This window comes from Danio rerio, chromosome 6 (genome assembly GCF_049306965.1).
Source record: "Danio rerio strain Tuebingen ecotype United States chromosome 6, GRCz12tu, whole genome shotgun sequence".
NCBI lineage: Eukaryota > Metazoa > Chordata > Actinopteri > Cypriniformes > Danionidae > Danio > Danio rerio.
The window spans coordinates 50,000,991-50,016,824 of record NC_133181.1 but is presented as its reverse complement, the minus strand read 5'-3'; the positions used below and the strand labels follow the sequence as shown (position 1 = coordinate 50,016,824).

The 15,834-nt window shown below is 33.3% G+C and overlaps 1 protein-coding gene, 1 long non-coding RNA gene and 1 other non-coding gene across 22 annotated transcripts in view; 1 reads left to right on the top strand and 2 right to left on the bottom strand.

The window, feature by feature from the left end:
• Positions 1–15,834, top strand: part of im:7151449 — a 264,905-nt gene that overhangs the window by 29,163 nt on the left and 219,908 nt on the right. For 14 of the 20 annotated variants that reach the window (XR_012408199.1, XR_012408198.1, XM_073954532.1 and 11 more), the window contains one exon: positions 5,865–5,914. Coding sequence is in view for 18 of the 20 variants with exons in the window: in XM_073954532.1 (XP_073810633.1) it covers positions 5,865–5,914 (50 nt within the window). In the remaining 2 variants the exon portion in view is untranslated. Of the gene's footprint in view, positions 1–5,864; positions 5,915–8,651; positions 9,158–15,834 lie in introns of those variants that run through there. The other 6 variants (XM_073954559.1, XM_073954543.1, XM_073954542.1 and 3 more) reach the window with 1 other exon arrangement.
• Positions 10,102–12,221, bottom strand: LOC137496015 (uncharacterized). The gene is made up of 2 exons (XR_011016079.1): positions 12,078–12,221; positions 10,102–10,321 (listed from the first exon to the last, which is right to left on the bottom strand). It is a non-coding gene; the product is annotated as an uncharacterized lncRNA (long non-coding RNA).
• Positions 10,222–10,304, bottom strand: dre-mir-29b-1 (microRNA 29b-1). The gene has a single exon (NR_030036.1). It is a non-coding gene; the product is annotated as a microRNA 29b-1 (primary transcript).

The window sequence follows — 15,834 nt, the reverse complement described above, 5'->3', positions numbered from 1 at the left end:
ACACACACATAGCACAGACACACACGCATAGCGTAGACACACACACACACACACACACACACATATAGCGCAGACACACACACATAGTGTAGACACACATACATAGCACAGACACACACAAAGAGAGAGACAAAGAGCGACACACGCGGCTGTGCTGATGAAGTGAATCTGAAGTGAATCACTGTAATTCATTACACACATGTTCTGTTTTAAAACATGTTAAACTTGTAGAACTCACTCTTGATCACGTTTGATGATGATTGATGAGCCTAGCAAACTGAACAGACCTTTTATTCCCGGTTGCTTTGTGCTCGTTGTTGATATGATTATATGCGTTACTACAGAGACATGTTAATGCGCGCAGCTGTCATATAATATTGGTGGGCGGGGGGACCGCATCAAGTTGCGGTCGATCTGAAAACTGCTCCAATTAGTCCACCATTTTTATGTTGTTATATTTGAAAAAAAAAAAAGGACTGGGTGTTTATTTCACCCCAATATGACAGTATATACACTATACTTACACACATGTATGTCCAAACTGATTTTTCACCATAGATGCCCTTTAATAATGAGTGTTATTTGCCAGCAATACCAAACGGGACCACCAGTTGACATTCAGTTACCATTGGTGACCATACAAGGGTGCCCCCTATGTTTTGAGGAATATGAATAATTTATTTCTTCTTACTTTTGAAAGTAGACAAAATTCTAGAGTACAATGGGAAGTTTGGTGGTATTTGATCTGAATTTAGCCTTTAAAAAACACTTAAAACAGTTTTATATGTGGATTGCTGTAGCAAACTAATGTTTAATGATTGTGATAAATACATGTTGCAAAATAATTAATACTGTAACTGCTGCTCAGTATTATCTATTAAAAATCAATCACCAGATATGGAAAATCGAAATTTTTAATTTTTAATTAATATATATGTTTGTCATGATTGCTTTATCTCTATCTTTAGACTATAACATTATGGTTTCAAATGTTATAGTGAATGGTAAATAATTCACTAAAACATACATTTGCTCTATTTACTCACCCTCAAGTGGTAGCCTTTACAAGTTTTTTTGTTTTCCATTAAAAAACAAACAAACAAAAAAAGATATTTTTAATGACTGCTTTGAGCAATATGAACCATATTTTTTGTACTTTTGACAATATTTGTGAAGTAGACATACAATTCTGAAGTAGTACGGGGAGTTTGGTCGTATTTGATTTGAATTTAACCTCTAAAACCAACCACAACTGTGTTTTTTTACTTGTGGATTGCTGTAGCAAAGTAATGTTTCTGATAAATATATATATTTTAAATTCATAAATAACTGCTGTCCAGTAAAATCTATCAAAACACAATCACAAAATATCTAATTTTTATATTCAAATAATAGTTTGTCATTTTTAAATCATGCTTTGAAAACACACATTTTTTTAGACTTCTGTCTGTGTGTTTTGACTGGTTACACTTTTACCGTTACATTGTTGTTTTCTGACTGTATATTTTAAGTCAAGAGCATTGAAGAAGAGCAATGAAGAGAGAATGATTTCTGGTATCTGTTAACATTGGGGGAAATATGGAAGTCAAAAAATAATGTGTTCAACAGAAGATAGAAACTGTAATAATAAGTGAATAATAACTGACAGAATGTTCAATTTTGTGTCTCTAATTACAGTAGCTTACTGTTGCCAGATTTAATCAGCAAATGTTGTTCAAGGTTTTACAAGATTTGTGAGTTTTTATGCTGCTGTTTTTATTTATTTATTTTTTTAAATACTGTTCCTACAATGAAATTGCAGTGTAATAGATGGTTTCCTGGCAGATGGGATACACCACATCCTCTTTATTTATTCTTTTGACCCAAGGTTATCCTAAGGCAGAATGCAGAAGCTGTGTTTGTCATTGATGAATGAAGCACATTTCCTGGGGCTCAACCCTAAATTGAGCCAATGACCCTCATGATGTTGACAACCAAGTTTTAACACAGGATTTCTCTGGGTCTTCAAATGTCTTAAAGAGACAGTTCAGGAAATTAAAATTCTGTCTTTGTTTGACTTTGACCTATTCTTTTGAATCAGAATAGAAAGTTATGGCATGAAATGTTGCATGCATTGCAAAACTTGAATGTCTTCCTCAATTTTTGACTCAAGATGCTGTACATTTAAAGTACAAATTAAAATTAGGATTTGTTTTCAAACTAAACAAAATGATGTTACATATGAACTGAGTTTGAGATATATTTTTTTCAGTTTGAATGAAAGTTTTCAATATTTTAGTTTAAAAGGGGCTTTAAATGTGATTGTCCGCATGGAAGGACCCCAAAATGATCCCTCCTGAAATGTAAAAGACATCTATAAAGTGTGCAAAAATAATAGTTTAAATAAGACTAAAATAAGATTTAAATTAATTCAATTCATGTTTATTTACATAGCGCTTTAACAATGTAGATTGTGTCAAAGCAGCTTAACAAAGAAGTTGTAGTAAATTGAAACTGTCAGTCTAGTTTTCAGAGTTGAAGTTCAGTTTAGTTTATTTCAGTGTGGTTCAATTTTTTACTCCTGAAAGTTCAAACATTGAAGAGCAAATCCATCGATGTGCAGTTCCACAAGTCTCAAACCAAGCAAGCCAGTGGTGAGGAACAAACTTCAGCAATTGACGAAAGTTAAGAAAAAAAGCCTAGAGAGAAACCAGGCTAAGTTGGGCACAACCATTTCTCCTCTGGTTAAACTTCTTGTGCAGAGCTGTAGGCACTGGAGAATGCTGGACATCCATCTTGGAGAAGCTGTCGGTGTGAGTAGATCATCGGTGGGTGTTCAGGCTAGCCCACTGGATCAATGCAGAGACTCATCTGTCACTGGGGTCTTTCAGGAATCAGTCTCATGCTCTATACTCCTCCATGACTGCCACAGCATCTGCTTAGGATATGGCCTGGTCCAGGATTACAGAGACCTCTAGAAGTTCTCTGTGGTTGGTATCAGTTCTTCATCTGTGTTGTCCTTAAGGTCCTCTGGATGGCATCATCACAGGTCTTCGATCACATCAATGGCGCTGTACAAACTGGGCTTAGGAGGAGTATCCCCAGGTGGAAATGAACAACACAAAAATATAGAGAATATTTAATTTGTATTTATTTATATATCCACTTATATTTATGAATGTGTTTTTTTATTTTAGTACTGTATATTATTTTAATCAAAAAGAATAATGATAATGTTTTTAATAGCTATTTTATTATAATAATTATTATAATATTTAAATATTTTTAAGTGCAATATTTTTTATTCAATATACACTCATGTGTTTTATACCTTTAATTAACTTTATTGAATTTTAAGAAATTATTCATATTTGAATTTACTCACATTGTATTTTACTTCAATTGTAAAAAAAGAATAGCAAATGATACAGTATTGTATTTCCAGACACAATCTCAAGAAATGTATATATAATGAACATACTGGGATATTATCTCTTCAAATAATTCATCATATTAATTTAACTTGCTCTTAAAAATGCCTTTAAAATGTTGTACATTGTATTTATTCAAACATGCAGAAAAAAATAAAAACTATTTGACACATATAAACAGTGCTTAAAAATAGCTAATCCAGTTCCTGGTCTCATCTCTGAGATGGTTTGCTGCTGGTAAGTCATCTCTTATAAAGTCTGGAGACGGCAAACAAATCAAGTTAACCAGAGCAAACAGACCATTAAATCTAACCACAGTGAGCGAAATTGGTTACAGATGCTAAAAAAGTGGTCCCAGGTTCAAAGTTATAAAAGTGTGCCAGTCTGTGCTTGGGTAAAGCTGAGTAACTGGGCTTTTATTAGCTCTGTTGCCTGTCTGCACTATTTGAGGCAAGCTGTTTTAACACTTAAACCAGGGGTGCCCAAACTTTTTTCGTATGAAGGGCCAAAAAACAAGTTTAAAAATAAATTGAAAACATTTTGTTAAATTGTATTAACTAATGCCATATAAATTTAAATGATGACTTATTAAAACATTAAAAACAATATTTATAACACAGTAGAGTTCAATGCTGAATAGAGTGGTCAAGCAGAATCTGCTGTTGCCTTTGTTTGCTCACTGATGTTTCAGCATTGTCCTCTATCAGTCAGGTGACAGTACATAATTAAAAAAAAAATCTGATTTATTTACAATATTTCATTGAAACATTTTATATTTCATTTTTTTTTTTTTTTTTTTTTTTTAGCTTAGCAATATAAAACAAACAAAAAACGTTACATTATGGTTTCTTAACCATCCTCCCTCTCTTAATTCTCCCCCTCTGCTCAAATGGGATAGTGGGCCAAATCCAAGGTCAACTTTGGCCCGTAGACCCTAGGTTGGGCATCTCTGACTCAAACCAACAAGTGCTTATATTTTTGATACTAATATCTTTTGAGATAAAGGAATAGTTAAAAAAATCTAAACCTTTTTGAGTTTCTTTAATATTTGATTTCATATTTTTTTTTTTAAAACAGAGGCAGTTGTCTTGAAGAAATCCAAAGACCTGTAACCACTGAGTTTCATAGCATTTGTTCTGCCTACTATGGATGTCAATGGTTACAGGTTTTCAGCTTTCATCAAAACAGTATCATCTTTAGTGTTCAACAAAAGAAAGAAACTCAGAAAAGTTTTAAACCATACGAGGGTTAGTAAATGCTGAGCAAATTTAGTTTTTGGGTGGACTACCCCTTTAAGAAGTGCTTCATTATATATTGTCTTTAAATAGTTAGTTCTTATTTAAAGTATGAGTAGTACATATTTTTTATTCATTCATTTATTCATTCATTCATTCATTTTCTTGTGAGCTTAGTCCCTTTATTAATCCGGGGTCGCCACAGCGGAATGAACTGCCAACTTATCCAGCAAGTTTTTACGCAGTGGATGCCCTTCCAGACAAAACCCATCTCTGGGAAAACATATTTTTAATATAATATTAGTTTGCATAGTCTATACACCAAAAAATACACAAAAATATAACCCAACTATAGCTATAGTCTACAATAGGTTGTGTAGTGCTCAAAGAATAAGCACTAGTAGCCAACAAATGAAATCAATTTCTTATTGAAATGGATAGAAATAGATTAAATGTTAGTCCTGCTTGCCATATCTAGATGACTGGTTTGCTCTAATATTATCATTAGAGGCAGGATGACCACAGTAAAGTTAAAAATGGCCACAGTTAAAAGTAACATCAGGGATAGCTAACTATATATAGAACTGAGCTACAAGTACTTTATGAATAACTGCTAGTAACATATACTGGAAAGCCTAGAATATACTGTAAAAAACTAAAAGTCAAAACCAAATAGCTGATTTATCAATGACTGATCCTTATTAAAAAGTAAACTATTTAAAATATGTGTTACTAGTACAATTGTTACTAGTCAATACTGAAATAATGAAAACACTAGGCTATATCAGATATCTGAATAAGTAGCCTAATCTTTAAAAAAAATGTAGTATTACCTAAAGAATAAGCCTATAGCCATTGATTAAATAATTGAAATTGATAGAAATAGATTCAATGTTAGACCTGCTTGCCATATCCTTGCCTCTGTTTTGTTTTGGCAATTTGTGTAGAGCACACTTTTGAGGTCACTCAACGCCATCTAGCGGTTACTGCTAGTGAGTTACCTGGAGTTTGGTGACATCATAGGTAGGTGGTCCTAATGAAAGGTGAAAACTTTACCTTTAATTGATACAGGCTTTATGTCCCATGTCGCCCTCTGTAGTAATGTTACTGAACTTGAACACGTGTATCGTTATGGAATGAAAAGCATTTTCGGTTGACATTTCCTCTCACCTGTTTTATTAAAGTTTTGTAATCGTAAACACGACTGTACATTTTCCAGATGGCTGATGCTGCAGTGGAGGTCCAGGATCAACATGCTGAGTGTATCAGGTAATAAAACCTTCAGCTGCTGTTAAAAAGTGTTGGTGCCAAACGTTATTAAAAAATAATATGGGAAAGACAAATAAAAAAGGGCAATTTCCGTCGTTCTTTAGATAGAGGTAAAGTTGGTTTTACAGGCTCATCGCCAACCTTGTGAAAGGGGTGGTTATCTTTTCTCAAAAGTTAGATTTTTTTTTGCAGTTGCTCGACTACATTTTTTTATTTAGTTATGAGGTTTAAATACTGCATTTTACTAAAACTGTTTAGCACTGTTTTGCTGGATTAGCTTATCGGATGGTCACACTTTTTAATGTACCAACATTAATATTTAAAATAAAGAAATGCTACTTAAAGCCTACTTATTTTTAGACTACTTTATTATTCACCACTAGGGGAAAAATAGCAATCTGTAAAAGTTTGGCCAGCACTTTCAACTTTCCTCAGTCTCAGAATTTGGCAATTTGAATATTAGAATTGGAATGTTAGAGCTTCACGATTTCACTTTTGGTGCTTTACAACTTTTTATTGGTCATTTTTATTTTAAGAATATGGTCTAAGTCAGGGGTGCTCAATCCTGTTCCTGGAGATCTACCTTCCTGTACAGTTTAGCTCCTACCCTGATCAAACCCACCTGAACCAATTAATTAGGACCTGCAATCCACTTGATAATTACAGACAGGTGTGTTTGATAAGGGTGGCATCTGAAATCTGCAGGAAGGTAGATCTCCAGAAACAGGATTGGCCACCCCTGGTCTAAGTCTTTGTTATAAAATGTTTTCTCCATAATACCAATACAGTAAAACTTGACTTTACTTGCATCATAGTCTTAAAGCCTTAATCAGTGGGTTACTTTGATAACTTATGATGGCATAACAGTCAAAATGGGACAAATTAACTCATGTGTGGGACCTTTGTCAGTGGGGGTGGGTCTTTCGAACCACCTAACCCCCCCCCAGGCTACGGGCTTGTTTTATATTCATTCAGTGACAACTTGTGACATGCCCCTTAAATAGTTTACAATGGTACTTTCAATATTCAGTCTGAAATCCTATGCAAGTATGACTTTAAAACAACATTAGCACTCTTTATTTGACTGTGAACAGTGTTGTGCTTTGGTCTATGACTGCTATTATGATTTTACTATTTAGAATTTGCAAAGATTATTTTTGTGAAATTATATTATGAAGGAGAAAAGCTGAATGTGTGAAGATACAACTAACTTTACCTCAATGTTCTTTAGAGCAGGGGTGCCCAAACTTTTTTGTATAAAAGCCAAAAACCAAATATCATTCAGAGCAGTGGGCTGAGGATAAATATAGCAAACTATATTACATTAATATAAAGTACTTTTGAAAATACATGGATAACAACAACCGCTTCATAAGTATTAATATGGGCCACTTTTGGTGCTTTGCACTTATTTGTAATTTTTCTTTCAAGAATATGGTCCAAGATTTTGAATACAAGTTATAAAATGTTTTCACGTTAACAACAATACAGTGAAAGTTGACGTATCAGATTCTGCATGGTCTTAAAGCCTTTTTTGATGGGTTATTTTGATAACTTATGATGGCATAACAGTCAAAACGGGACAAATTGACTCATGGATGGGACAAATACTGGACCTTTGTCAGTGGGGGGTGGGTCTTTCAAACACCCAAACCCCTCTTGGCTACGGACTCGTTTTGTATACGCATATTTATTCAGTAAGATCTTGTGACATCCTCCCAACATTGTTTACTACGGTACTTTTAATATTCAGTCTGAAATCTCATGCAAGTATGAGTTGAAAACAACATTAGCACCCTTTTTCTTGAGTTGTGTTTTCTGTGAACTTTTCTGTGAATAGTGTTGTGCTTTGATGGTCGCTGGCTGCTATTATGATTTCACTATTTAGATTTTGCAAAGATTATTTTTGTGAAATTAAATTATTAAGGCGAGACTGAATGTGTGAAGATAAAACTAACTTTACCTCAATGTTCTTTGAGCAGGGATGGTCAAACTTTTTCGTATAAAAGTCAAAAAACAAATATAATTGAGAGCCGTGGGCCAAAAATACTATTTTACATTAAAGATGCCATTAGTAATTTCTTAATTCTTTAGAAAACATTACTTTAAATCATATGAACTAATGCAGGATAACATTTAACATGATAACTTATAACAGCATCATAGCAAGAAGGTTGCTGGTTTGAGACCCGATTGGGTCAGTTGGCCTTACTGTGTGGAGTTTGCATGTTCTCCCCGTGTTGTCGTGGGTTTCCTTTGGGTGCTCCAGTTTTCCCCACAATTCAAAGACATGTGGTATATGTGAATTGAACAAGCTAAATTGGCCGTAGTGTATGTGAAAATGCGAGAGTGTATGGGTTTTCCAGTACTGGGTTGCGGCTGGAGGGCATGCTGTGTAAAACAAAAGCTGGATAAGTTAGCGGTTCATTCTGCTGCGGCGACCCCTGATAAATAAAGGGACTAAGCCAAAGAAAACTGAATGAATAAAATAAAAACTGAATCAATAAAAACATAAACAATCCTATTATAACACTGTAGAGTTCAACGCTGAATACACTAGTCAAGCATAATCTGCCTTTGACTCGATTTGTCTTTTATCTAAACTAAACTTGATTAATTTTCACCATTTAATTGAAACATTTAATTACTGTTAGCTTTCAACAATAAAACAAAAGGTTACATTAGATTTGGAATGACAATCTCTAAATCATACCTATCATTCTTTCTCTCTTCCTAGATGGGGTGGTGGGCCAAATCAAAGGTTTTATTCTTCGACAGAACATATTTTGAAAGCGAGTTGAACTTTCCAGCACCTTCTTTTCTTTTTCCATTCTTTCCAACAGGTGGCCCTGTAAACTCATGTCACTGTCAAACAGCCATCTTCAAGTTTTCTGTTTAACTTTTTATCCAATTTATGGGTAAACGTACAGTTTTTCTAGGTTTTTTTTTCAGGTATCATTTTCAATAGTTTGTTAATAATATTTGATGAACCTGAGAAATCATAGACTCAACATTTATTGGCAAAGAAAGGTCAGTCGACTAATCTCACCTTCTAGTTAAGTATGTATGTTTGTACTGTATAGGCTATATCATATATTTGGCAGTTCCTTCTGCTGTGGTGACCTCTGATTAATCAGGGACTAATAAGCCAAACGATAGTGAGAGTGCTATAAGTGTTTATTTCATAAAGTTCTGTACATTTTATTCGAATATTATCATATAAAGAGTTCAGATGCAAAAATCTCTTAAGTGCATCAGATTTCATATCAGCCTTTTTCTTAATGTCTTGATTCAGTATTTTAACTTTTATGGCAAAGAATAGGTTATTATTTTTATCGCTTTTAATATGTAATAACTGAACATAAACATAAGAGGCTGACAAAAATGCTCATTGTTGAAGAAAATTCCAGATGACACATTACTCTTTATATATATTTTTTTATTCTCCATAAAATGACAAATTGTCTTAATAATATTTGATTAACCTGTGAAATCATAAACTTAATATTTATTGGCAAAGAAAGGTCAGTCGACCAATCTAACCTTCTAGTAAAGTATGTATGTTTGTATAGGCTATATCATATATTTGGCGGTTCCTTCCGCTGTGGTGACCTCTGATTAATCAGGGACTAATAAGCCGAGTGATATTAGACTTTATAAAGTTCTGAACATTTTATTCAAGTATTATCATATGAAGAGTTCAGATGCAAACAAATCTCTTCAGTGCCATCTGAGATTTTCTTCTAATATCAGCATTTTTCTTAATGTCTTGATTCAGTTTTTTTTTTTTACTTTTATGGCAAAAATAGGTTATTTTCATCACTTTTAATATGAAATAACTGAACATAAACATTAGAGGCTGACAAAAATGCTCATTGTAGAAGAAAATTCCAGATGGCACTTCATACTTATATACTGTATATCTTTTTTATTCTCCATAAAATGACAATTTTTTTATTTGTTGTGTCTGAAAATCAGTATTACTCCAATTATTAATGTCTTAACTCTTCTAAGGTTGACATATTATTACTGACTAAATATTGATGATTTATGTTGTTTTTTTAATTCATGTAATAAGTTTAAAAACAAGGGACTTTTTTATTCATGACAATGAAATGACTTTAAATGACAGCATGGTTACTTTACATTTTTACAAAATTGCAACATAGACCATATAGACACGTACATTTAAAGCATGCAAAAAATTGTTTAGTTTATTTCAGACATTATTAATGACATACATCACAATCAATGCAGTAGAATATCAGCAGTCCACAATATTTAGATGCACCACGGGATGTCAGGACCGGCCCAGGAACACTGATTTCAAATGGTGCTAGATGCCATAAAATACTCTATGGCACCATCTGAATTCAGCTTCCAGGAGCAGCATTGCAGGTTTTGCCACTGGAAAACAAAAACAGAAAATAGCCAAATGTTAAAGGATGCTGTAGTGCACAAACTGCAGATTTTATTTTTTATTCTTATCCATGCATTTTATGTTTGTTCACAACTGCGCAACTGTTCCCTAAAATTCAGCTGTGCCAGTGCTGCGTATTCCTGAGAGACAAGGTATTATGTTTGAAATACTGTAGACCAGAGCCCGAGTACAATAGAGGAGTACAGGGAGTGACCAGGAGGGAGGGAGAACATTTGTTTACAAGTTTCTTTTTCTCCAGTACATCAGTTTAGTCTTGGTTTGCTGCCTCTGTGCACCTGACCGACCGCTTGTGTAATGCTGAGCAGCTCTTAAAGGGAAAGGCGTGCGTGTCGAGGGTCAAAATCTGCCTTTTAAATTGAGCTGGATACCAAGAGATTTGTTTAATGGTCAATAAACAGTCGGTAAAGCATGGAGTATTAGAAGACTACACTTTGGATTTTTATAACATTTTATTTGTACTCCTGTTCAACAGGCAGCATTTGATTTCACATGACTTTCATTATTTGTTGGGCAACTGAAATGATGCCCATAGGGGCTTATGATAATCTATTAAGGATGTTTATAATCTACAATTGCATCATTTGGGACTAGAGTTACTTTGTTTACAGTAATGGATACAAATCAGGCCGATAAACCATTCTAGGTAAGTCAAATTAGGATAAATATCAGGCTAACATCGTGTTTAAATTGATGGATAAATAACTACTACTAGTATAATCTCCCCATCTCCTAATCTGTCAAATAATGATGCCAATATTAATACTAAAACTAAATAATATAGTGACTACCATGATGAGGCTCTTCCAATAACACCTTAATAATGACAAGCTGATTTCATTTTCAGTTATGAAAGCTGACTTCCACATTTGTAATCATATTAAGTAGGCTAGTTCACGTTAACGGTGGTTTAACTGCGGTCTGACTGCGCCACCTAGAGGAGAAAGTAAGCAGTGCGCTAATGATTTGTTTACTCCGTTTAGTCAAGTGCGTATTAACAAAAACTACTGCAAGTTTATTATTAAAGCCGCGGAATATGCTAGAATACGCTGCGTCGTGACATAATAAACGATATTTTATGACGATTAAGCTTTTATATTAAAAGTTTTTGGTGGTAAAGAAGCGACCAAAGGTTTGTTAATTCAATTTCGGTTTGGTAGCCACTATTATTACTTAACGATCCTTCAGGGTTTCACTTTAAAACACATTTGCTTCATGGAGAGGGCATTTTATTTTGAGGCAATAACAAGTGCGCACTTAAAGTACAGCTACTGACGCACGCAACGCATCAACCGCTCGCGCAGCATCCTTGCCCAGCCGTTGTTATGAACGCGACGCATGCAGTCAGATGCGAGAGGAACTGAACACTCATGCTTATGTCATGTTCATCCTCCACGCGTTATTACAAATAAGGGGATCTCACGGATTCTCTTACGCAGACGAAATTCCCTAACGAATCTCCATATTCTTGTCGCAATAGCTGTGACGCAGTAATATATCTTAACGAAGGCCTGTTGGAATAATTATCAGTACACCTCACTCTCTGATTTCAGCTGATGACGTCTATTCGTCAACAATATTTATCAGTTGAATTTTGATAACTACGTTTGACCATGAATAATAAGATATTTATGAGGAGTCAAATAATACTGCTTTTTAAAACAAAGAAACAAACTAAACTAAATTAATAATAGCTCTTTCATAATGAGGAATTCTTCTACTTACATTGATACAGTCAAGGGGTTGTCTTTTCATGGCGTGTTTTTATGAATCATCTGCATGCCGCGGATGCCTGCACACTTCACTTGTTTTCCGTCCGTCCAAACTCCTCAGTTCCCATTCTTGAGGCATAGACTCCTCGCATCATTTACAAGATCCCTATCGATTTTTCCAGGGCGAAATACTCAAACCCTGCCCACAGACACTCCCCCGGCTTCTGATTGGCCGAGGCGCTTTACACGTTCGAGAACACTTCGGGATCACATGTGCTTGACGCGTGTTTACAAACATTGGATGAGGTCACATGGTACAGGCGACCATTTAATGCGCAGCTCTGGATTCTGTCGCAACATCTGTGGAACAAAAGGAGCGGAACCTGTCCTTACCTGAAATAGTCTGTCGTATGAGGTTTTGGCGTTGAAAAGCTCGTCTTTCTAGTTTTTTATTTTTAATTAAAAAGTGTATAATATTTGATTAATTTTTTTTTTACAGTCGTCACATATTTTCATACCTGTCCATTTGCCTTTTGGTAGATTTTTTTTAAATTCCATTCTTGCTATTTAAATAATTTGTATTGAGGACGTTTATAGCATATTATCAAACTGTTTTTTTTTTAAACTCACACGTGTTACAATAGCTTGCATAAGAGTACGTTTTATAATAACAACAATAACAACAACAACAACAACAACAATAATAATATAACAAATATAGTAATAATAATAATATAATATATTATTATTATTATTATTATTATTATAAAGACGATGTTATTCAAATTTATAATAATAATATTTATAATAATAATTATAATAATAAAATAGCAAAAATATTATAACAAATATAATAGTAATAATAATATAACATAACTATATATATATATATATATATATATATATATATATATATATATATATATATATATATATATATATATATACATTATATAATTATATATATATATAATATTATATAATAATATATAATATACTATTATTATAATTTTCATTAATAATAATAATATAAATAATAATGAAATTAATAATAGTAATAATAATAATTATTATTTTTATTATTACAAAGAAAATGTTATAACATGAATTTATAATAATATAATAACAAATATAATAATAATAATAATAAAATAATAATAATAATAATAATACATTTTTATAATAATAATAATATAATAATAATAATAATAATAAATTATTATTATTATTATTAATTTACATTAGAACATTTTCTTTATATTAGTATGTATTTTTCTTCATTATTTCTTTTATTTTTTTAATTATTTTTTAATTTTTTTATTTATTTTGCCAGTAAAGTAAAATCTAATTGAAATTCTCATTAGGCTATTGTTTATAAAATGTCAGTATATCATATAGAATTTAAAATTTGTTTATTTTAATCGTTAATGATTTAAAGTCATATTTGTTTAGAACTATTGCATCAGAATTTTAGACAACATGCAAAAATGGTATTTGTATTTTTTATTTTTGTTCTTGAGCTAAATGAAATCACGTCTTCTCATAATAGTGAGTCATCACTAAATGATCTAACTTAATTAGGACAGCAATGGTGCATACAATATGCACACGGACTATCATTTTCAGCCAACCAGCATCAGCGCTTCCGGTAAACTGTCTTTTTATTATAAAATGGCCACCTTTAGGGTCTTATTTCTATAAAAAGTAGTCATCTTTACTGCTTCATAGATATTCGATATGAAGTGGGTCTCAGACCAGACATGAAGCACTTCATTAAATTCCATTTTCCCCCACCATGTCTTTATAATATGACCACAGTAATTTCAATGGAGTTCCTGCGCGCTCCTGCTGATTCTGATGGAGCTAGAGGTTACACAAGTCTTTTCATCTCATTTTACGCTTGAACAACTAAATGAATGCCTAAGTATATTTAACTGAATATATTGTAATTACATTACAACATTGATGCTGTAAAAGCAACATTGTGAAATTGAAAATAGTCACATTAAGCTTTTACCGGAAGTTTATCAATGGCTAAAAAACAGTAGCTGTGCATGTAGCCCATTATGACTGCAAAGAGCTCTTTCTTTACTCATTGTTTAGAGGCAAGGTTCTCTAATAAACTCTCACTGTTCTCTCTCATTGTATTTTCCAGCAACTTCTCTTCCTATTCAATTAGCTTTCTAAACACTAGGGGGCACTGTTTACCCACTATACTTTTTTTTCTTTTTTTTTCTTTTAATACTAGAGCCATTGCTGAAGTTGACACATTTACAAAGTGGATTATTTCCTACTAGGCCATATAAACTATTTTATTCCAGCTAATACGAGCAACTTTGTCATTTCAATTGCATGCTTTGTAACCCGAGAAGATACAGAGGCACAGATACAACAGTATAGAGCACATACTGTATGAGAAAAATAAAAGCCTGCAGTGAAATGTCTGGGAAAAAGAGCATGAAGTGAACATGTGTTGGTCGTAAAACTGCACACTGGGGAAGGCATAAGTCTCAATGAGTGTTCATTCTCAAAGGGATTATATAGCTGTCAGCTTTATCTCTGTGTGTGTGAAATGAATCAGTGTATGCATGGTTAGGAAGACTCGTACATTCTTTCGCAGCACGGATATCTTTGGCCTTGTAGTGCACTCTATATGACTCTTTTACACTTGGGTTATATCTGATTATGAAGCTGTGTACTGTTGCAGAAGCATCTGCTGTAGATCTAGTGTCACCGAGCGTGCATGTGTGTGTTGTCCCAACATCTGACGCTTGCAGCTGGGTGTTGCTGAGCTCTTTATTTAGCTTCATGGTATGTAGACTATTTGTAGGAGGGAGTGTAAAGGATCTATAAATAAAAGCAAACTCAATATTATCACATGCCTTTAATCAGGCATGTTTAATTAACTATGTTTATATTTAATAACTTTAACTGTTAAAAGCTACTAGGTAAAGTTATTAGTTACTAATAAAGTTATGGTAATAACCTTAGATAAAGTTAAAATGTTCAATTATACGAGATTTTGATTTTAGGCCAAATCGCTCAGCCCTATGTAACAGTGTATGTGACAAATAAAGGCTTTTTTCATCATCATCATCATCATCATCATCATCATCATCATCATCATCATCATCATCATCAAATAAACTTGAATTAACCAAACTAACAGAATCCATTTCACTTTCTGCTTAAATTAATAAAAACATTTGCATAACATTTTGGGTCATTCATTGGGAAAAGTTGATTTTGTCTGTTAGTGATTTCCATATTCCTCCTCCTTGGCACTGATTGGTGGTTCAGAGTTGGAGAGAAAATCGAGCCCCGCCGTTTACTTCTGTTGTTGTTGAATGCATCTGGTGGTGAGAACAGGCTCAACTTTTCCACCCTTGCCTATATGTAAGATATACAACGCCATAGTACAAAACGTTCAATTGTGGGGCTCCGCTGAGGATTCACCACACTTCACTTCATCCCACGGCCATGTGAATCCACTGAAACTTCATGTATGTAGCAAGATGAATTTGACCCAGGGGATATTATTACTCCCCTGCTAGTGTTTTCTCTGTACCAGTCTCAGTAGATTTGCTTGTTTACTTAAACATCCACTCAAAGCCAGATTTATATTGTTTGTAACCCAAAGTGACCACACTTTTTTTGTCAGTTTTGAGGTGTGTGAGTAAAAATGTACATTAGAACATTAGCATCCGTGGAATTAAGCTGTAAAATTCAGTATAAATTTTATATATATATATATATATATATATATATAT